Here is a 23046-nt window from a genome sequence, read left to right as displayed (position 1 = left end):
CGGTGCTGTGTGTTCCCCCCCCTTCATGTGCCTGTGTTTCCTTCCCCAGGTTACTCCCTTCCCTATGTCCTGTGACCTACAAGGAGAGTGTGCTTGCCGGGACCCCAACGCCCAAGAGCACAATCAGAAAGAACTCCGTGGCTTCAGTCTTGGGTAACGCCGAGTGACATGGAATGGAGAGAGACACCACATCCCTTTTGGTATCATTTTTAACATTTAGCTGCTCAACTGGATGGCATTTCTGCACCAGAGACCCTTAGAATTCAACCAGTCTGCCTTTAATTTTTGTCCAAGGAGAACTCAAAGTAGGGGTTTATGTATTAACTATATCTTAAATAGTGATGACAAGAAACAACCAAGAGTCAAGTCGAGAAGACTTTCATGTATCAAAACAGCATGTTATGCCCACCTAATTTGAACAGTTCATATCTAGATTTAAGGCGAGAAACAAGCTATTTATGTACACATATTTATAGAAATAAGTAGAGAAAGAGAGAAAGAGTGAGAGAGATAATGATGAACGCAAAAACACTTTCCCCTCTCCAGCACTCACAACTCAGACCATTCGTGGAAGAGGCTGTGCTCTTGGAGGACTCCGGGCTGAGCCTTTTCTGATGCTGAATGCCAAGGTATCTCATGCTCGGGGCACTGATGCTGGGGTGGGGTCTCTGCAGGGCTGTGTCTCTTGGCAAGTGACTTGCCAGGTGCCCAGTCAGCTCGAGACGTGGGACTCATCTGCTCCTCACAAGAACGCTACTTCCAGCCAGAGAGCTCAGCAGACTGCAGTGACCTTTCTGTACAGCTCCTCCTTCTCCCCCCTACCCTCAAAAAGCAAACAAAAAGCCCCCTTGTCACCTGGCCAGAAGCCTCAGGGCTGCTGGGAGGTTTCTCTGCAGAGGTGGGCAAGTGATCCCGCTGTGGAGCCAGGGAGTGGGGAGTCAGGACTGGCATTGAGGAATGTGGATGGTTGCTTCTGAGGAGCAGAGAGGGTAACTCGCCCCCGCACTTGTCATTTGAGCATGTCTGCTGCTGCTACTGCTGCTGCTATGTCCCATACAACTAGTTTCCTTACTGTGTCAGGACAGGGTGAAAACAACCCCATGCAACCAAACAGTCTGCCTTAAAGCTTACCTATAACCTGCCTTTCAAACCCTCTGGTCTCTTCCTCAGCATTGGGGCAAGAAAACAGGACACCAGCCAGCCAAAGGAATCTGCTTTTTGGTCTCCACCCACCCAAGGGGTTCTCTGAACTTCCTTTACCCCACTCTTATGGCTGTGTATATTTGACAACTGCTTCGTGCTCTTGTTTTCCTAGGAGATGGGAAGAGGAGGAAGTATGTGATATGGGGAGAAAGTATTAGAATTTTGGCCATATTTGTCAGTATTAAGCATTCAGGCCTGTAGGTCGGACATCTTTGAAAGACCAGGAGCTTAGCTGCTTGTAATCTTACAGCAGGAAGGGCATTAGCTGCAGCAGCCCTCATAATTCCCTTTCATATAGCTCCATCCTCCTGTTTCAGCCCAGAGGGGCTCATGTTGTGCCAGACTCCTGGGAGCTCATTTCATCGTAGGGTTCATAATCACATTGAGTCACTGAGATGTCCAATGCATCTTAGTGCTGTTGCTGCTGTTAAAACCATCCCACGTAGAGCCTGGAGATGTCTTCAGTGTGGCCTGGGCTTGTCTCCTGCTGCTTTGGGTTCCTGCTGCAAGGAGCACACATCTGAAAGAGCATCTTCCCAAATGTTAATTCTTCTTGTTCCTGGGGACTCTTCTGCTTTATACAACCTACTGGGAGAAGACAGGTAGGAAAGATATTTTCCTTCTCTTGCTTTTTTGAATATTCAGGCACTACAGCAAGGAAGAAAAGGGGAATCATTTAGCTCATGGAGATGGATGTAAAGATAGGTAGGAAAACTAGAAATGGAAATTGACAGCTGTTAGGTGCTAAGAGCCAGGCTCTTCTCACCCATTGTTGGGGTCATTTCTATGGGTATAACCCAGAGAATAGTCTCATAACCTAAAATCTGGAGGCCTGGAGAGCAGATGAGCATAAGAAGGTGAGGAGCTGTCTGTTGGGAAGCTCCTGGAGAGGGCCTGGCCATGGGAGCCATACAGATGGCTTGGTACCCACTGTGCAGGGCTATGGGGAAAGTGTGATCCAGTGGGATCAGGGCTTCTATGGAGCAAAGCTGAATGGCTGCCAGTGTAGAGAGCATTAGCAAAAATGGGTCTTGAGCAAACTTTCACTTGTGCTTCTTGCCACCTATTTAACAATGGAAATAAGTAATTGGGAGAAGGTTGCTTCCTTCTCAGTCGTTCACCCTCCTCCTTTCTGCTGGTAGTTGCTTCATGTGCCATCCAGCCCATCGGAGGAGCACAGCACATCTAAACCCTTTCAGGCTGTCAGCACATCATCACCTGAGGCGTCTTGGCAGGAACTCTCCCATCCACACCACCCCGATTTCACCCTTGCAGGAGATCCCACTTCAGGCCCTACGTGCATCCTGATGGCAGACCAGTTTGCAGAACTCCTTTATCAGTTCTGCAGTTCAGAATGGAGGAGATTTTCCATCTGCTTTTCCCACCTAGGAATTGCCCAAGGGAGACAGGTCTGTGTTAGCGTTATTGTCACCTGCTGTTGTGGGCTCAGGACCTTATGAGTGACTCTTTCCAACCAGGGCCAGCCTCTGCTCGCAGCAATCTGGGGACAACCAGGTCCCTTCCCCACAAGGAGGCTTTCCATGCTGCTATTTGATTTATTGTTTTTTACCCCTGTTTTTGGCACTGTCCATCTCCTCCAGTGGGGCTGAGAGTACCGCAAGCAGAGGTGCTGCTCTGAGTCACATTAACTCATGTTAAGAACGCTACATCTTAATTTTTCAATGGGATCAGATTGCATTAAGGGGAACAAGGAGAGGGTACCCCTGGGGTGTGGATGCAGCTGGATGGCCTTACAGCATCTACCCACTGCATGGGCCTCGATTGCCTGGTAGAGTCCTGGGGGACAAGCCTTCATGATGGACATCCAGTGGGAGATGAGAGGGTGACACAGGGCAAAACCAAACAAGAAAACTGGGGGAATAGGAGAAGGTGCTCATGCTGATGAAATTTAGCTGCTTATGAAGTCCAGGTCACATCGGTGCCAAAGGCATCTCTGTCACAGTCTGTGATCCAGGGCTGCACCCAAAGGGCCACCAGTGATCTCTATGGCCAGCAGGAGGGCAAGCAGGAGCAGAAAGCAGTGAACGGTGAGGGATGGGGTGGGAAACTCCTATCAGCTGCTACCCCGCTCCCTCCCCACCCTCTCGCAGATTGAGCTGAGCTGGTGTCATCCCGCTTTTCTTGCATCTCCTGCTGTCCCCTCCCAGGCTGAGAATGGAGGATGGTACCAGAGGACTCTTGGAGTCGGGTTCCAGCTACCTCCCTTCCGGTTTCGGTTTCACTTGGTTGTAACTGTCGGTTTGTTCTGGGTTTTACCTGTGTTTAAGAAAAAAAAAGAAAAAAAAAAAAAAAGAAAAAAAAAAGGAAAAAAAAAATAGAAGGAAAAAAAAAAAAGAGAGAGAGAAAAAGAAAGCCAATAGCCAACAAAAGTTTCTTGCTACAAAGGATCCAAGTGGGGAAAAAAATAAATAACAAAAATAGGAGAAAAGAAAAACCCGCATAATCCAAATCCAAGAAGAGCGAAGCCTATTTTTGTGTGTTTGAAAGGAAAACACTGATTGTGCCAGCTGAGTAGAGCTAGATACTTAAGTGTAGATTTCCCTAGAAGTACTGTGAGGTTTTATAACATTGTCTGGTTTTGTTTTCCTCGTGCTTTGTGATAAGTCCAGGAACTAAGGCTAAGGTATTTTTTCCCCTGCTATATTGTTGTCTGGGGGGAGGGGGGTGTTTATTATTTTGTTTTTTCCAGATTTTTTTTTTTGTTTGTTTGGGTTTTTTTAAAGAATTTGTGCTTGTTTTTACATTATCCAACTGTACATACCCATGTAACCAGTATTTCACTGTGCTCTAATTACTGCACTCAGAAGCACTGCACAGTCTGAATCCCGAAGAGTTGCAAGAGGTTGGGAATGAGTGGGAGGAGACAGGTGATCCCATTGGCAGGGAGTGATGTGCTGATGTCCCCTTCCTGCACTCCTGCCCCATCATTCCCACTCGAGGCCAATATGGAAAACAGGAGGTGTTGCGGTGAGGTCAGGCGAGGCTGGGCTGCCCAAGGGTGATTCAGAGCTGGAGATTTGCCTGTTGAATTTTTTTGGATGCCATGGAAATCACCACCTCTATGGCCTCGTCCTGACCTCCCCTGCTCAATCCATGATGCCTCAGTGACACTCGGTGGGTGTGTTTGTGTCACTGGGAGGAGACCCTCTGCCCAGCTTACACAGCGCTCTCTGTACCTTCACGGTCGCGATCTCAGTGGTCCCATGTAAGTCTCAGTGGTGCAATGAAGGTGATATCCTTCACCTTTGTTCCATGCCACCCCATCCTCCAGCTGTGGCCATCTCCCATGTGTGGGCAGCTGGCCTTGTGTGTTGTGCACCCTGAAGGCCAGGGACCAGTTCTTTTGCCACTGGAGGTTGCTGACCACTGAGATCAATGGGAGCATGACCGAGGCTCTGGTGACCAAGGCTCCAGCAGGCCCAGGTGGCCCAAGATGTATTTTCTTGGAGCTATGGCTGATTTGGGCAATCTGAGGACTTTGTGTTGGGCTGTTCCTGTCACCTGGGGAACAACCAATGTTCAAAGCCACTGGTTGTGTCAACAGGAGCAAAGTAGGGCCTAAGGTTTTGTTTCAGTTTTAGTTTTTGCAAGTGGATTTTTTCCCCTTTTCACCTGATCTACACATCCAAGATTCATTAAGAATCATCATCGCTTCTTCTGAGGCCAGAACCAAGAACTTGCGTTGGCTTCACATGACAGACGAGGATCTTGGTGCTACTCGGTGTTGTTAGTCCTGTTAGGTCGAGATGCAGAGCTAATTGAGTCCAATTTGTCTTTGGTTCCCATTCTGGCTTGGGTTGGTCTTTCGTGTTTATTTCACTCGTTTGGCGAGGCCACAATTCAGCCACCAGTTTCCATCTTCTGAGTGCGAAGAACCAGGGCTTTAATGAAACATTTCACCAGCAATTAAAGAGGGAATTGGAACCATTGTGGAATTTGCATTGTACGGCCTCTGTAATTACGTACCTGTCTGCAGATGATAGGCTGAATTTTGCTTCCACCAAGTCAACGGGGGTTTTTGTTGTTGTTGTTGTTGTCGTTGTTGACTTCACTGGGAGCAGGATTGAGCCGTACTATATATATAAATATATATATATAAATATATATATGATATATATATAATATTATATGTGTAATATTATATATATATATCAGTGTAATATTTACAAATAAAACTGTGATCTCGTCTAGAGAAAAAAAAATGTATTCATATTACCAACCGCTCTTCCATATTTATGTATCATATTGTATCTTTTTATTATTGTTATAATTATTATGGTTATTACGGTTATTATTATTATTATTATTATTATGGAATCTTTCTTGGCACCTTTTGGAAGCGACGCCAACCAATACTCCAATGAAGTGCTGAGGATCTACTTTCACAAGGATTCTACTGGTCTACTGTATAAAAAAAAAAAAAGATAAAAAAAAAAAAAAGAAACAAGCAAAATACAGTTCAACCCTTAATTCTGTACCTCACGCCTGTACGTTTGCTGCTCCGAGTTTGGGTTTCGTTTTGCGTTCGTTTGTTTTTAACGGATCTAATTTAAGTCTCCAAGCAATATATAAAGATGTAAATAGTAAAGCTTATTTATTAAGATTGTCATCTTTTTTTAATTTATATTTACACAGTTGTTCATCTAATTTATTTTTTTTTTTCAATACAGTTTTGAACAGTTTTTCTTTCTTTTCTTTTTTTTTTTTGGTTCACGAGGTTTTGGGTTTGTTTGGTTTTTTTTTCTCATTTTCACAGAATTTCTTTATGCAGGTTTTTCTCTTCCTTTTAATAAACACCGACTTCCTCTGCTCTTTCAGGAACAGGTCATGTTTCACTCCAATAAGTTTTTGTCAGATTCATCAGAAATATTTTGCCATTGTTGATTCCTATACCCTAAAGTTCTATATTATATAAATATATAATACCTTGTATGCTTAAATATTTAACTGTGTGATTTTGTATATATCTTCATACACATGCTCACACACATATGAGGGTTAATGTCCCCAGATGCTGGGAGAACAGAGAATCAGAAACACAAAACGATATAAGCTTGTATTAAAGAGTTCTGAACTGGACTGTTTGCTTTTGCCACGTCTTTGCTTTCAGTGACCCCAAGCATCACTGGGGGTGTGTGTGTGTGTGTGGTGGTGGTGGTGGGGAGGAGTTAACATCTGGATGCACAGCTGTATGTGCTGTCCTGCCCATGTGCTCCTGTGCCTTGGTGTCAGGCAGGGTCTGTGGCACTTACAGTGTTCTGGTGAAGGTGGCAGGGGTGGGTTGGTAGAACCCCCCTGGGGTGTGGTGTTGTTCCCTCCCAATGGGTCTGGTTCTGCAGCTCAGCTGTGATCTGTTTGCCATCCAGCACATCAAAGAACTCAGTGCTCTGCCCCTGCCCTCTGCTCCTTACCTTCTCTATCAGCCACACAGCTCTGTCATCCAGCAGATGAGTCCCAACAGGAACTTGCTATGACGGGTATGACCTATGCGGGGAGGAAGGCTGAAAGCTGTGTGTGCACCCCGAGGCTGAGCGTGCCAGATGCAGAACCCTGTGGGCACTGCGGAATGAGGCTCTGTGTCCCATTAACATCATTTTGCTCAGCAGACGGGGCTCAGATCCATGCCCACCCCACAGCAGGAACCTGTGGTGCAGACCCCAGCCCACCTCCCAGCTCGGAGCTGCTGCAGCAGTCAGAGGAGGGACGTCTGTGCTGCTGTAGCTGGGAAATGTGTATCGACCCAGCATTTACAATGTGAATTGATTCAGCATCGATGTCCCCAAACTGGGCTTGTGCACGCTGTCAGGATAGGTGCCATTCAGCCCTGACAGTTATTGACTCCCTGATCCTGAAGAGGGTCGTTGTTAACCCAGTTAACTCTCAGCTTCATCAATGATTTAACTCCCCAGGGAAGACCAGGCAGGATAGGGAGGCTGGAGAGGACATGGAGCATGTGGGCAGGAGCCTTAATGCCGGCTGTGCTGTACCACTTGCAGGTTCTTTTGCTTTTGTTGCCATTGGACTACAATGGCAGACAGCTCTGTTTGCCATCCTGATCCATGTGCACTACTAAAAAAGCAACACTTTGCCCACTTTTAGAAGCGTGGCAGCAATACTGCTGTGTGTGAGGAGGCTGGGGACTGAACAACAGATGAATTCCACACTGCAGTCTATGGGGCGCTTGGGGGCAATAAACTGAAGGGCAGCAATAAATTAATTTTTTTCACACTGACATAAGTGAGTCAGTAAAAAAGATGTTTTGCATTTCAGCTGTCAAAATCCACTGCAATATATTGAGTGGGGAGAGAGCGTGACAGCGCATGGTGCTTCTACACCATCCTTGTCAGTGGCCAGTGCATTATTAATGGAGTATAAGCACGCTGGACAGCCCTGTCAATAGAAAACACTGTAGCTAAAAAGGCCTATAAACGGAGTATTAAATGGCTTGTGTCTATAGCAATACATAAATCAATTAGCTGCGCATTGAAGGATCTATTAAGCATTAATACAGGCTTTAAGACAGGAGCAACTTATGGAGGCGGCTCCTGTGCTGCAGCCCCTGAGTGATGCTCATCTCCAGTCCTCACATGTGAACAACCACACGAGCACAATCAATTGCTGCATGCGGCCAAAACCACCATTTCTATGTCCAGTTCATGTGTCTGTCTGGAAATCAATCACTAAAGAGTAGGGGAGAGGAAAAACATACATCAATACCTGCACTGACAGGGCTGAAGGCACTGCTCAAAAAGTGGGTGATAGGGCTGTGGCCACCAGCAGATGTATGTATAGTTCTATGGAAGCTATCCCCTGCCCCCCAGTTGTACATTCATTATTTCTTTTTAAGAAGCATACAAGCTTCCCATCTCAGCTGCTGTCCACATGCCCTTGTTTAGCCTGCAGGTGTTCTTAACAAAAAAAAAGAGAAAAAAAGATCAAAAAACAGGGCAGGTGAGGATGGGTGTAACTGCAGTGTGAGCACATGCAGGGCGCTGGGTGAGCAATGCCTGCAGAGGAAGCCCCTTGTGCTGCTCCTTCCCTTCAATGCACCCAGGGGGATGGCTGCAGTGCACCCTGCATGCAGGCACGCACACAGTGGATCACAAGCTCATGGGCCAGCACTGCCTGGCTGTGACTGCAGCTGTTTATCCTGAAAGCCTGAGGGTTACATTCTCCAAAGTTTCCAGCTAGAAAACACAGAACCTTTCAGCTGTGAGCCCAAGGATGTGTAACCTCGACGAATTCCTCGGGTTTGTTTGGCTTGGGTCAGCCATGCCGGGCAGCATCCGCAGCCACAGTCTGCCTGGGGCTGGCGCTGAGATGGGAGCTCAGTGTGCTCCTCGACAGCTGAACGGTTGCCATATGTACTCTGCCACTCTGCACCAGCACATCCACATGCTGTGTTCCCCCCTTTCCTCTACCAGTATTATCAAGGATGTGAGTGGGCTTTGGTGCATGGACTCCATTCCCAGTTCCTACAGCGCTGCACTCATGACATCCCATAATAGCATTAGTCTTGTAACCACAATATCCCCATCTGTCATGTCATTGGCATTGCAGAAAATGCCAGCAGTGCCATTCAGGTCCATCAGGCTGGGACACCTGCATGTTTGCAGTCCGAGGGTTTTCACTTTGTTTTGCTTCACACAATAGCCAAGCTGAGTACATAATGCTGCCATATCTCCTCTCAGAGCAGAGCTGCCCACTTCCAGAGGTACAAGATTTGGGACCGACTCTGGATGAGGCCAACGGTTACACTTAGGTGCAGGAATGCACCGAGCTGCACCAGGGCTCATCAGACCCAGGCAAGGAAATGCAAAGTGTGCATTGGGATGCAGCAAGATGAAGCTGCCCCCTCCATCCCCACAAACAACACTGTGCTGCTCTGGCTCCAAAGACTCTCCCATGAGCTCCAGCAGGATGCTGACCAGGTGCTGGAGGGCTTCCCAACCTGCAGTATCCAAATGAAACGAAAGGACCAAAGGAAAAAGGGGACGATGAGAGCAATGTGGGAGACACAGTCACAGTTACCCAAAGCAGGAGAACAGGTAAGAATAAGTATAGAGACTTATCTCAAGAAACATAAGACTCTGGCTGACCTTCCTCCACATCAAATCCTGCACTTTGTTTGCTTTCAAAATGGCCATTTTGAACCTCACCTCCTGCTTTTCTTTTTCTTTAAAGGGTTAAATAACCTGGAAAAAAAAAATAAACAACAACAAACAGAACTATTTGCTTTGGGCTGACTGAACTGATTCATTCAGCCCACAGTTGTTTCCTTTTCCCCCTCCAGCCCCCCCTCCAGGTTTGTTGTTTTGCTTTAAGAAAGAAAAAGCAATAGCTTTGGGCTGCTCTGATTTGTGTTGTTCTTTTTTTTCCTCTCACCCTCCTGCACTTATTGGTTTGGCGACCAGACTGAAAAATCCATTACCCACACAGATCCCGGGCCAGCCTAACCCACATCTGACAGTAAAAGAAACCAGATTCTCCATGTCTTTTTAGCCCCTGGCTTCCTTCTTGGGCTTTCCCACACATCTGAAGCTCCCAGAGGGGCTGGGATGGGTGCTGGGCAGGGTCAGGACCCTACACAGAGGCTGCACTTTCCCCTCCTCTCCCAGTGCCTGCTCTCAGGGTGAGCACCAGTCTCTGGTCATTGGTGTTGGCCATTGGGGATGTCCTCTCCTCTCAGCTGAAGCGACGGCGAGACAGCATCAGGAAGAAACACCAAAGGAAGCATGAAGATGAACTTAATATGAACCTTTAATGCACAGAATGAGCTGCCGGGAGCCTTGCGAACGAAGGCACGGAGCCATTCTGCCACCTCGGAGTGGTATAAAAACCCCCAGCGTGTCCACAACATCCTGGCACCTGCCTGGCATCCACCTCTGGGCCACGCGCTCACAGCTGGGATGCTCCTGGTGTCCTTGGCCAACACGGCACCAAATCCCCGGCCCCACAGCTCCAGGTGGGCAGGGGATCCCCAGGCCCAGCAGTTTCCCTGCTCAGGCTCTGGCCTCCAGTGGGTTTCACCTCCTCCAAGGGTTTCAGAGTGGGCAGTCCAGGAAATTCAGTAAGAAAAGATTAAAAAGGAGAGACTTTTATGCTGCGTCAGGTCAGGTGTTGGGTTTTGGTTGGTTGGTTGTAGGTCTTTTTTTGTTGTGTTTTTTGTTTTGTTTTTTTTCCTCTGGAAAAAAATAAAAAACGGAAGGAAAGGAAACTAAAAGTCCAACTCACAGATTTCGTGTTTCTCTGCCATCGATGTGAGAAAGTCCTGCTTGGCCTCGCTGTCCCCTTTCACCCCTTTGAACACCTCCCGTCCCCAAACCCCAGCAGCACTCAGCACATCACGAGTCCTCGACTCCTCGGAGTCCCTCAGCCTCCCTCAGCTCCAGGCCAGCACCGTCCTTCTCACCGCCCCTTGGACTCCCCGTAGGTGTTGCGCAGCATGGAGACCATCTTCTCCTCACACGTGACTTTGGTGTCCTTTAGGATGCTGTACCACACCATGCCAGGAGGCCGGACCTCCTCACTGCGGCAGAACAGGTAGGGCATGGTCTCAGTACGGCTCTGGATGTAGGCGCTGCGGAGCAGTGTTGAGCAGTGACTGCTGACTTTCTCCAACCTCCGTAGGATCAGGTGTGCCTTCCTGGAGGGAAGAACCAGAGATAGAGGCAGAGGAGTCCCCAGGGCACACCTGGCTTCCATCACTGTTTCTGTCTCATGGCAAGAATCACAGAACCACAGAATGATTGGGTTGAAAGGGGCCTTATAATCCCCCTGGCCCCACTGCTGTGGGCTGGCAGCCCCCCCAGCTCAGGCTACTTGGGGCTCCATCCATGGCCTTGGGCACCTCCAGGGATGGGCACTAGCACATCTCTAGGCAGCAGTGCCTCGCTGACCTCTGGGTAAAGAATGTCCCACTCACATCTGACCTGAATCTCCTTTCTTCTAGTCTTAAGCTGTTTCCTCCTTTGTCCCATCGTTATCTGCCCGTGTAAAAAGTCACTCTCCCTCCTGCTTATAAGCTCCCTTTAAGAAGGCTGCAATGAGGTCTGACCAGAGCCTTCTCCAGGCTACACACCACCAGCTCTCAGCCTGTCTGCATAGCAGAGGTGCTCCAACCTCCGAGTATCTTCATGGCTGGCTCATGCCCAGCTTTTCTCCACCAAATCCTCCACGGGGCTGCTCTCAATGCGTTCTCTCACTCTGTACTTACACCTGGGATTACACTAACTCAAGCACAACAGCCCACATCTGGCCTTCTTGAAACTCATTAGGTTCAATGGATGAGGCCCATGGCCTGAGACATTGCCTTGCCCATTTCAGGTGGAGAGCAGCTCTTTTTGAGTCAAAGCTCATAGCACATCCATGCATGGGGCTGGAGGGACCTCAGGTCTGAGCAGCAGAGCAGCTCAGGTGCTCTGAGAACAGTGCCAGGTGGTCACCAGAGATCAACATGCCCCACAGCTTGGCCAGCCCACAAACACTGCCCTCCCCGCTCTGTTTCCCCAAGGCTCCAGGAGGCAAATGGCCCGAAAGGACTGACACTAGAAGAGCGAGGAGAAAAAGCACAACACATTAAGACAAAACAAAATAAACCCGTTAGAAACCAAGAATCCCCCTGTGGGAGTCTGCAAAGTGCTAAATCAAACAAAGGGAGGGGAAGAGGGTTTACTTCAGTGGTCTGAAAGTCTCAAGATCACAGATTATTTCCTCTCCCTCTGGTGCCACAGGAAAGCTCTGGATTTGGGGTTAGGGGATTTCACAGTTCCTGGAGGAATGTAAATTCCCGATAATGATATGTCAGAGGCAGCGCTGTCAGTCAGCGAGGCATAAACATGGGGATTACTTGATTATGGGAGCTGAGCAGCGTTGCAGCCTGGGCTGTGAGCTCCCAACAAGGAGCAGCACCAGCAGCACCCATTATGGGAGGTGGGGAAGAAGGGCAGATGAGGCACAAGGGCACATCGGCACCTCCTGACAGCTCCACTGACCCCCCAGTTCACCACCCCAAGATAACTCAGATTTTGCTAAAAATGACCAGGTTGCCTTCTTTTCCTGATAGACAATACAGGTCTCTTGGCAAGGCAAACACTCCCATGTGTGAATCACAGAATGCTTTGAGTCAGAAGGAACCTTCAAAGGTTATCTGATCCAACTCCCCTGCAAGGAGCAGGAACATCTAAACCTACAGCTCAGCAAAGAGCAGCAAGAAGCCCAGGGCTGAACCACACAGACCTGCTGGTCTCTCATTATCTGCAGGCAATGCTTCTTGGGTCGGTGGTCTCCACATCTGCAGCATCTGCAGTCGTGCTCAGTGCAATCAGCCCCAGGAAAGGGGATGCAGCACACGATGAGCTGACTCTACAAGGATGCTGAGAAAGCACAGCACCATGGTCCAGGTGATGGGAGGGAGGGAATCGTGCTCCTTACTTTTGGTTTCTGGTACCAAAGCCCTAATTTTGATGGGTTTCACCGCTTTGAGACTGAGTCACTTATTTTAGTGGGGTAATGAAGTCATGTGTAAATGTTAGATTTAGCTTTTGGCTGTCAGCTGTTCCCTCTTAAAAAAAAATAAGGAGCAAGAGAGACAGAGCGGGTGAGGGCAGGGGTGAGAAAGGGAGAGAAGCTTTCTGGTGAAGGCTGGGTAATAAATTATGGGAGCAGCTCTTGGGCTGCCAATTTAACACCATAAATCAAGCCCTGGGTATTACCCAAGTGCTCCCTGTGGATGGCTGTCGGGTCAGAACGACCACCTTTTCAAATACTGGAAATGAAATCTTCCTAAATGCTGACCAACCTCATCCCTGCCAGAAACAATAATTTATTGCCTTATTAAAGGGCAGGAATCAAGAGAGGACAGCAGGGGAGCGAGGCGGGGGTCATTTTCACGGCCAACTCCCAGCTCTCAGCCCTCCAAGGGATGGAACAGCCCCTTTTTGCTCCCCCCTTTAGCCCAGCTCCACTGCAGGGCGTCCCCACTCTGAGTGTCCCCAGGGACCGGTTCTTGAGTGATGAATTTGGGAGTTCATCACCCACATCATAAATGTTGGAGAGAGGGATTCAAATAGAGACAGCTCTGGACGGCTGCTCCCCTCTTGGTGTGGGGAGAGGGGTAGGAGGGGGAAAGGGGGCTGCCAAGAAAGGTGCCAAGTGAGAGAGAGGACAAGCTTCCTCTGTCTGCTGCAGGAGAAGGTGGCTGCCTGTCTGCACTGTTCCCATATGGGACAATTTTGTCATAAATTCAGATTTTTCCACTCTACTGAGAACTGACCCAGGTCTGTCAGACCCTCATCTGAGAGGATAATGAGTCCGGGACTCGATGGCCTCTTATCACAGCCTCCCATCGGTACATTGCATTCCCCTGAAAGGCAGCTGCTCTGGGGATGCACTGATCTCATGTGGCCATCCCGGCTGCTGCCTGGGGACCTGCCTGAGGGAAAGAGAGCTGTGAGCCCCACATCCTGACCTTGCTATTCCTGGTAGCCACAGGCAGGGGTACAGAAGGAAGATTTTAACCTAATTCTTTCTTCCGCCTCCTCCTAAAAGCCAGGCTTTGTTTGCAGTGGTCACAAGGATAGTCCAAAAATACAGTATGAGAAAATAATAAAGAAGTCTCCCCGTTGCCATGTCAGGAAGCGCTCTTGCTGCACTGATCCAAAGGTCTGAGCGCACAGTAGCATTAAACCTTCACTGCTTTAGACAGATTCCTGTGTTTTGTTGGAACAAATCAACTCTGCGAGACTCACTTGGTGTTTGTAAGAGGAATGGGGGGAGCAGGAAAGGGGTTGTTGTTGCTGAAGGAGACGAGCAGGATGAAGCAAGCCAGGTGCCAAGATGCTGCTGACCACAGAAAGTCCTGGTTTAGGGCCACCTATGAGCTAAGTTTTTAATGTCTCCTTAATGTAAACCGTCTGGTTGGGACATCTGGCTGTCAGCGTGTCTTCTCGCGAGCAGCTGTTTGCAGTAACCTGTGGCTTTCATGGAAACTGGGCTCACGAGGACTCCAGTGTGATGTATTTATTACACGGAGGCAATCAACTTCCCTCTTGTCGCTCAGTTTTATGAGCGAACATTTACTGCGAATCTGAGGCTCATCTGATAAACATTTCAAGGTATGAAAATGAATGTTCCTCTGGGAAGGAGAACAGCCCGTCAATTAAAATCGCGTTACGAGATGGCCTCCCTTGGCAAATCCTCCCCACGTCAGTGCCTCTGCTTCTGTCCCAGCTCCCGGCAATGCTGGGCGGGATGCAGAGCTCTCCTCTTGTCACAGTCTGGCATCGACTGCTGCTGCATTTCCCCTTGGCTGCAGGTCAAACACTGCTCAAGTACAGAGTGGGGGCACATGAGCTCTGCAAGGGATCATCTGCCTGGTGAGGAAGGCAGACAGCAGCCGAATTGACCACTGGCTCCAGATGTAGCTTGGTACGGAGTGCAACAATGCAGGCAATTTAAATGTCACCTTGCAAATCTGGCGACGCAGTGTAGGTATCAGGGTAGCAAACATGGATAACATGCAATAAGTTGGATCTCAAGTGACAAGGGAAGTAAGAAGAGTAAGAAGAGTGCAAGAAGAGGCTGATGGACCCCAGGGGCTCACAAAGAGAGGAGCAGTTGGAAAGGACAAACAAGTCTGCAGTGTCATCAGAGAAGGAGGAAAGCAGTGGGAAGGAAGAGTGGCTCCGCGTCAGGCGCTAATGAGCAATCAAAGAAATTATGACCAAGGTCGTTTCTGTGGGAGGGCAAGCACCAGGCCAGCCTGGATTTATGTCTGGGAGAGGAGAAGCTGTTCTGAAGTGCCGTCATCCTGGTATTATGGACAGATCCTCACTCGTGTCCAACAAGCAGACCGGAGTTGAGGAGCAAGAAGGAAATTCTTTTCCAGTTATTCATGGACAGCCCAACCCCACTCCTCCATCCCTCCCCGCTCCAGTTTGTCAAAGAACAACAAAGAATCATAGAATGGCTTGTGTTGGAAGGGATCTAGTTCCTAGCGGTTGCCAACCACTAAATTCAGCACCAGATCAGGCTGCTCAGGGCCCCATCCAAAGTTAGACGAGGATGATTCAAGAGCAGTGTCTACAAAAGCTTCAAGGCTACGTGAATTCTGTAAGACATCTTAACTTGTCCATAGAGCTATGACTATTTCCAAACACTTCTTGCTGAGTGTTTACCAAGGGCTACGTCTAGCATAAGGCTGTACATAGGTAACAGATGAGGCACTGTGCACCTGTGGTATCCTTGCATAGCACTGGGGGTATCACAGCAATGAAATTAAGAACAACCTTCATAGCGCCCACATCAGTGACTTCAGTCACTGTTATGGGAGAGTGAAGGTGGAAAAGGGAACTTTGGAAATATTTACAGTGTGTACAGCAATCATATGCCACAGAGAGGATAAAGATGTGTCAGGTCCAATAGGGAGAGAAATCACTAGAAGGGAAAGTCCATATAAACCACCACCTAGAAGCATTTTAGCCTTTTTTTTTTTCTTTTTTTTTTTCCTCAGTTGTTGTTCCTCTCTGGTCCTGATTAAGGACCTGTACCTTATTAAGACCCTCTGGTCTCCCCATGATGTTCCCAGTACTTTGCAGTACCACCCAGCTCAGATTTGTTTTCCACCCACATCCCTGATGTCCCACAGGTGTTTATGAATGACCAAGCAGGGTCTGCTCAACTGGATGGCAAATAACAGGAGAGGCCTTCTCTCAGCTGTGAGGAGGCAACAGGGCTAGGAGGATGCAGGATAAGGGTGGGTACCTGGGCCCCAGTTCGTCCTCACTGCGCCAGACAAAGTCTCCAAACTTCTCATAGTGGGAATTGTAATGGTGTTGGACACGGAACAGCATGGAAGCAGAGACCTCCATCAGTGTGTTGTAAGCTGTCTGCTGCTCTTTCCCACTGGTGTAGCCATTGTAGAGGTTGTAGATTTTGTCAGCTATCTCTGAAAGGGAGCAGAGGACAGGATTTAATGAGCACAGGTGTAGTTGAAATGCTAAGTAACAGCCTGAAGCAGTGATGGAGCACCTGGTGGGAAGGGAGGGCCAACCCAGGGGAGCTCAGGTGTACACAATGCACCTGAATGAGTGGAAGGGTGGAGCCAGGCCCTTCTGAGACCTCATTTAAGGGCTGGCAGTGGAAGTGAGGGTATCTTTGTCTGGAGGTCCTTGCCTTCCTGAAGCCTTCTCAAGGTAAGCAGCTCTTTTCTTTCATTTTATTTTTCTTTCATTTGGGCTCACCCTCATTTGCTGCAGCTAAAGAGTTTGCCACCCTGCTATTATCATGGTACTTTCCACCCCATTATAGCATCACAGCAGGGAAAAAGGGCAAGCAGAGAGCCCTGGGTGGGAGATGCTGGGATGGCTGCAAGTGCAGCTTGATTTATTGAACAAGAAGGTGCATTTTCTGCTGTAGGAATGAATACCTTTTCAGAAATGAAAAATGCACAAACCTCCATTTCTTTCCTTTTCTTGGAAGCCTCTCATTTGCTCTTGTTTTTTCTGTTGTTTTGTTTTTTTGGAGGTGCTTATCAATAACACTAAACAAAGCATTAATCAAATCTTTCTTTTGTTTGTTTCCCAAAGTAGGAAGGAAAGGAATAGGCAGCAGGCCTTTTTGTCTTTGACAAATCTTTTGGAACTTGAAAGCAGCAAAATGCTTTGGGAAGAAGAGAAGGAATTGGACTGACTGGTTTCAAAGCTGGAGAGTGGAACTATGAATGTGGTTGGTGTCTCAGCTTCAGAACCAACAGAGCTGCCACTGATGTCCCACTGAAGACTCAGAGCTGGGCCCCAGCCAGGGCTGCCCCTTTTTTTGCAGGCAGCAATTGCCCTCTTCCATAGGATGTTTACTGGCAGGACCACAGGGTCATGCAAGGGAATAGAAATGATGGCACTGAGCTGCGCAGAACCACAGAGCCTCCACTACAAGATGTCTGCTTTTTGCTATCCATTTCAGCCCCATGTTCCTATGCCCAGGGCTTGTTTACAGGAGCTTGTGCACTGGAAGAGGAGACTGGAGTGAGTTGCAAGTGTGCAGTGGATACAGGAAAAGCAAAATTAACAGGAAATGACTTCTGTATTGGGAAATGAGGTGCCTGAAGACTGACCTTCTGCCTTGCTGTCATCTACCAGTGGGCAGGCTGTCCTCAGGGTGACCGTGCTCAGTTCTGAGTGTCTCCCTCGTGTGTCCACTGCATACAGTGTGAACCTGGAAGGCAGAAAGTGAAAGAAAAATGTCTTTATCTCTCAGTCTGATACCACTGGGTTATTACAGGAGCTGACTTCATGAGAAGTGAAAAATGTGGTCCTGGCTCCCATCAGTTACTTCTGGCTTCTGAAGGGGATGCGAGATGTTTCCAACTGCGAACAAGAAAACAAACAGCAAGAGGAGCCATGGGGGCAGGAAACAGCATCCCCATGCACCAAGTATGGACTGCATGCAGCTCCATGAGCTGCGGAAGGATGCTTACACCTCTGTGTGAGGTGCCATGCACCCAAGCAGTGCAGCAACACTGCAGTGCTTGCACCTCCCTGCAGTATTTCTGCCCTAAGTAGGGTCTGTGCTGACAAGCGACAGCTCGCACACATCCTGCAAAAGGCCCCTGAGGTTGTTTTCTAGATCATTTCCTCACCAGGGTGGGGCTGGTTAAAAGGGTGGGAATGATAATTTCACACTTGAAGCTAATGGAGAGCATCTGACAGTAAAATACAGCTTTTGTGCTGGATGGAGTATTGAATAAACAGGCTGAGGCTGCTTGGGATGTCCTGCAATGCTGAGCTCAGAGCTGTGCTCAGTTTCAAAGCTCCAAAATGGGAATGCTTCTCTGCAGCAGGGGCAGTGATCTTCATCCACTCTCCTAGGAAGGATTGGTTTGTATTTACCCAGTCTGAGCCAGGTATGGAAACTAAAGCTGCTTTTGACACAAAGTAGGAGTTGGGCACATGGGTCCCTGAAATAACACAGCCTTGCAGCTGTAAGTTAAAAGGGGAGTGAGACCCTGAGGCACCTGTTATTTAAGGAGTGGCCCTAACTGTTAGCATCCTTATCAGGGACAGCAGGGATGCCTGCCTGCTCCTTGCTTCCAATCCCTGTGCTGCTCCCGCATCCCACCAGCAGCTGATAAGAGCTGATGTCTGCACAGTAGCAATTCCCAGCACAGGACATGCTCTCTCTGAGCAATTAGCATTAGCTCTGTAACAATATTTGCTGACTGAAAGGATGCCAGCAGACTGCCAAGGAACCCACTTGTGCAAAGGGACAAAGCTGGGGCAGGCAGGAGATATGCAGACGCTGTGCTTGCCCAAGGAGTTGCTATTTTATTCTTAGGCATGACATCATTTTCCTTCTTTTACAGGGAGTGTTGCTCAGAGTGGGAGCATCTCAGGAAGGATGTCCGTGCTGTGCAACTTCACAAGTACCACACACAGGCTGTTCTCCCGCTATAATTAAGGGACAGCAGCAGAGCAATAGGGGAATTCGAATTCAGGTCAGGAGTGTGACTGCTGGGCTCTGCAGAGCTGCTGTCTCTACTCATCCTACTGAGCAAGGAGTCTCCTGTGGGCAGCTTGGCAGCACAGATTGCTCTCTCTGGGTCCATAAAGCAGCAGTAATTGGGGCATGCAGTGTCAAGAAGGGCACCCCAGGAGTCCTGCAGCCCATCCCGGCACCCATCAGGAGGCAATGCTCTTAGAAGAATGCAGCCATTAAGGTTGGAGAAGACTGAAGATCACTAAGTCCAACCCCATCCTAGCACAGCCATCAGTGCCACATCTTCAAGGTTAAGGAACAGCTCCATGGACAGTGACTGCATCACTCCATGAGAGGAGAAACATGACCTGAACCCCTCTTGATGCAATGTGAGGCTATTGCCTCTCGTCCTATTGCATTACTGGGTGCAGAGCTCGACCCCATCTCACCACAACTTCCTTTCAGGAGTCACGGAGTGTGATACAGTCTCCCCAGAACTACTGTGAATGTGGTAAGCTCTCGGGGGGCTCAGAAGGTGGATTTCTGCTGCAAGCTGACCTCTGTCCTCATCCTGGCTCACTGGCTTAGCTGTGCTGGTTGTGTTTTCCTTTGTGAATGGGTGAGCACATCTAATGTGAAACCTCTGCTCTGTCGACGCTGGCTTCATCAAGAAGGCTCCATTATCTGCGAGGCAATAAGTACCAGGGTGCTTCCCTTGAAAACAGCAGATTTTGATGAAAACAATGGTAATATTAGTGCCTGCATCACCTATTCCACCAGCTGCAGGGCAGGAGGGATGTTGCTGCCTGCCTGGCTGTGGCCACAGTGCATCCCCTGTGTGCTGGGGGGTAGGACCCCTTTGGGCTGTGCTTCTGCCCTCTGCCATCATCAACAGAGTAAAGTCATTGGCTGCCAACAGTATCCACGATGGTCCAGGCTGGGTTAAAACAAACTGATCCACACACAGAGCTGTCAATTCATCAGGTGAGAGTGAAAAAAAATATATAAAATAATAATAATGAAAAAGAAATGCTTAAATGGGAAATCATCAGAAGCAAAGTGATTTTTGACCCGGTCAGAAGAGAATGCTTTGAGTCATGTGAAACCAGTCCTCTCAGTGTTCCTAGAAGAATGGTTTTGTGCTCCATTCCTTTTAGGGGTGAGACAGTGGCTCACAGGCTGCCCTGATGTGGTGGTGTCCCACCCCTGCAGGTCAGGCTGTAGGGGGCTCTGAGCACCTGACTGTTCAGTGCAGGGAGATGGACTTCATGGTCTTTGAGGTCCTTCCAATTCAAATGATTCTGATTTACTCTCAAGTAGAGCTGCTGGGCACCCTCTGCTCTTCTCCATTTCCACTCAGCATCTGATTGATCTCAAAGGGCTTTGCCATTAACATTGAAAAGATTGACTTGAAGCACTGCTGTACTGACAGCTCTGCTTTAGCGATGGCAGACAGATGTGTATGGGGTGAAGCAACTCAACCAGGAGAGCCACAGCAACAGGGGCGGATTGTAGAAGTCGGAGATAATGGTTTCCCACCTCCTTGACCACTCAGCCTCTCTGTGGCTGAATTCTCTCAGAGCAGTTTTTAATAGCCCTACATCGCGTGCTGGTTATTTTTCCCTTTTATTTGTGGAAATTGATAAGAAAGCACAGAGATCTGTGGCTTCTGCTCACTGTCCAGGGGCCACCCATGGCAACTGTGGGGAAGGTGGGGGCCAAATGTACACAGCATTTGGGCTCTCTGACAGCAACGGAGCTGCTCCCAACAGTGCCAATGGAGCCCTTGGGGAGCCTGTAAGGAAAACCAAGACAAACAGGCGGTTCTGAGTGTTCTACCCAAGGATATCCAATGGGACAGCAAAGCCAGGAAACCAAAGGAGCTGGCTCCATACTTGCAAGAATTCCAGGCCGAAATGCCATAAGACAGCACTGCATCCCCCCATACCTCAGAGGTTGGTTTGTGGAGCAATAAGCATTCCCTGCAGTGCTCCCTCCTTTCCACCAGTACCCTCAGCACAATCATACATGGACGTGTAAATACATTGTACAGTAATTTCACCAGTGGAAGCGCATATGCTTTTGGCAGAGAGCAGCCCTCCATGCCTGGAAATGCAGCCACCGCTGCAGAGAAATAAAGCATAAGTCCTATAAAATAATCCTGCTTTAATGTTTACTACTACACTGAAACCTACTGTGACCAGAAGGAACTCTTAGAGAGAGATAGGAAACAATTAACATGTGCCCTCGTGAAATGTCAGCAACACCTTCTTTGTAGATACCCCACCCAAAGTTGGCTAAAGGAGGGATTTTATCACTGGGTTTGAGATAGTTCTTGGGGGAGGGGGGGGGTTAAAGCTTCAGTTCCTGGAATCCAGTGATTGTGGAAGATTGTCAAGATTGTCAATTGCATTGAGAAAGAGAGAGAGAAAAAAAAAAAGAACAAAAAAAAAAAAAAAAAAAAAAGAACAATATGTTTCTTGCTTTTCTCAATGCAGAGGAAGGAAAAAAAAAAAAAAAAAAAAAGCAAAAAAAAAAAGCACAAAATACTGAATTCTAAAGGCCCAAAACCGCAAGGCTGAGAATGAAAGCCCAGAACGTGTTATTTATTTACAGACAACAACGCTGGCTCATAAGGTCTTTAAACTCCATCTCATGATGCTGACGATGTTTGAGTGCTTTATTCGTGATCCTTATTTGTGGGAAGGGAGATAAGGACTTCTGTGCTGACCTTCCTGGGCTTGGTGGTGGATTTCTTCCCATCCTAAGGAGATAACACAGACATTTCTGCTGTCCTGTGCAGCTCCATGAGATGCTCAACCACCATGAGCTGCAGGGAAAAGGGTCCAATAAACACCCCAGCATCTGCCAAACACCCATGCAAAGTGCCCAAGTGTTGGCTGTACACATGCACTGTGGCTGTGCAAAAACCCAGCTGTATTACATAAATGAGGGACAGGACAAGGCTCAGCCTCTCCAAAGTGATGCAGCCACAACGTGCTCTTGCCAGTGCTTCACATTTCACGTTCCAGCTGAAAACTAATCCTATGGCTTCCTCATGAAAAGGAATGTATTTCAGTCCATTGTCAACTCAGCGACTAGAGAGAACTTAGAAAGGTAAATGAGAGCAACATCACTCCAAAGCAAACAGAATCATGGAGTTACAGAGGCTGGAGAAGAGCAAAAACCACCAAGTGCAACCCCAACTCACTCCACCACATCCACTGCCAACATCCCTCAGTGCCACATCTCCATGGTCCCAGAACACCTCCAGGGGTGGTGACCCCATCACTCCTGGGAAGACCCATTGCAGTGCATTACCACTCTTCTGAGGATAGAAGTCTTACCTAATACCCAACCTGAACCTTCCCCAGCACAACTTAAGGCCGTTACCACTCATCCTAAAGCCAGCAGACATGGAGAAATGAGAGACTGCATAGAAGGAATGCGTTTCCCTGTCCATTGCTGGCTCCAAATATGAAAATACTGTGAGCTCACACTGTACCTGTTTGTGGTGCCCATTGGTGAGGGGGGCTCACACCCCAGCTTGGGGTTATAGCAAAGCTTCACAAGGCATTGGCTGATCCTTGCTGTATCCTTCCTCCAATGCCTCCCAGAGCACAGTTGTCAGATGAAGGGAATTAGATATCCCAGCACCATGTGCTTCAGGTGGCAGGTGCTTTTTGGATGCACACAAAGCAGCAACCATCAGATACTGCCAGCAGGTGGCTGGCTCATGCTCTGGGGCTTTACACCACAGAGGGAGGCAGGGCAAAGCAAGTCACACAGAGGGAAGTGCTGCTGTGCTGGATAAAGCTGCTGGTGGGGATGAAATGTGGATGAGAGAACAGCTCCCTGGCACTGGAGCAAGACAGTACGCCCAAAGCAGCAGCCCTGACATGAAATAACATTTACGCAGTGTCACGACCTTGGGGCTTTTGTCCCCATGCTTACACTAAAGACCAAGTAGACTTGGTCTTATATTACAGTGAAGCTGCACAAAAGACCCTCAGGGGACAGCCTGCAAACACTGTGGATGAGATGACAACAGAAAAAGCAGGACCACTGGGCAACTATCATCATAGAGGGAGTGTTGGGGACCTGGATTTCTTGGCAGTTGTGTCCTTGCTTTTGTCCTGCTGGCTGTAGAGATGAGGATTAACAGATGTGCTCACAGAGGCAATACAACAAGAACTGGCCAGGATCTTCACAACTCCACTGCTAGTCCCACAGCTTCGGTGAGGTGCCCCCCTCCTACCTGGCAAGGTCACAGACAGCCCCAGCTCACCCAGGAGGGGAATCTCAGTGTCCTCTGATAGACACTGGTGCTTCTGTCTCTCAAAAAGCAAT

At 48.4% G+C, this 23046-nt stretch overlaps 2 protein-coding genes across 3 annotated transcripts in view; one reads left to right on the top strand and one right to left on the bottom strand.

Annotated features, from left to right (window-relative positions):
* The window catches only part of PAPPA (pappalysin 1), a 158757-nt gene extending 155678 nt beyond the window's left edge, over window positions 1-3079 (top strand). Inside the window, exon 22 of the mRNA XM_015878745.3 lies at window positions 50-3079. Coding sequence (XP_015734231.2) covers window positions 50-157 — 108 coding nt within the window. The 3' untranslated portion in view covers window positions 158-3079. The remainder of the gene's footprint in view (window positions 1-49) is intronic.
* Window positions 3080-3263: 184 nt separating this feature from the next.
* Window positions 3264-23046, bottom strand: part of ASTN2 (astrotactin 2) — a 231119-nt gene continuing 211336 nt past the window's right edge. The window contains exons 21-23 of one of the 2 annotated variants that reach the window (XM_015878749.3): window positions 17336-17436; window positions 15988-16171; window positions 3264-3480 (exon numbers count right to left, since the gene is read on the bottom strand). In XM_015878749.3, the coding sequence (XP_015734235.2) occupies window positions 3477-3480; window positions 15988-16171; window positions 17336-17436 (289 nt within the window). In that variant the 3' untranslated portion in view covers window positions 3264-3476. Of the gene's footprint in view, window positions 3481-9969; window positions 10871-15987; window positions 16172-17335; window positions 17437-23046 lie in introns of those variants that run through there. The other variant, XM_015878748.3, reaches the window with a different exon arrangement.

This window comes from Coturnix japonica, chromosome 21, assembly GCF_054131305.1.
Source record: "Coturnix japonica strain WE chromosome 21, WE-NBRP24, whole genome shotgun sequence".
Lineage (NCBI taxonomy): Eukaryota > Metazoa > Chordata > Aves > Galliformes > Phasianidae > Coturnix > Coturnix japonica.
The sequence above is the reverse complement of the archived record's forward strand: the minus strand, read 5'-3'. Positions and strand labels throughout refer to the sequence as shown.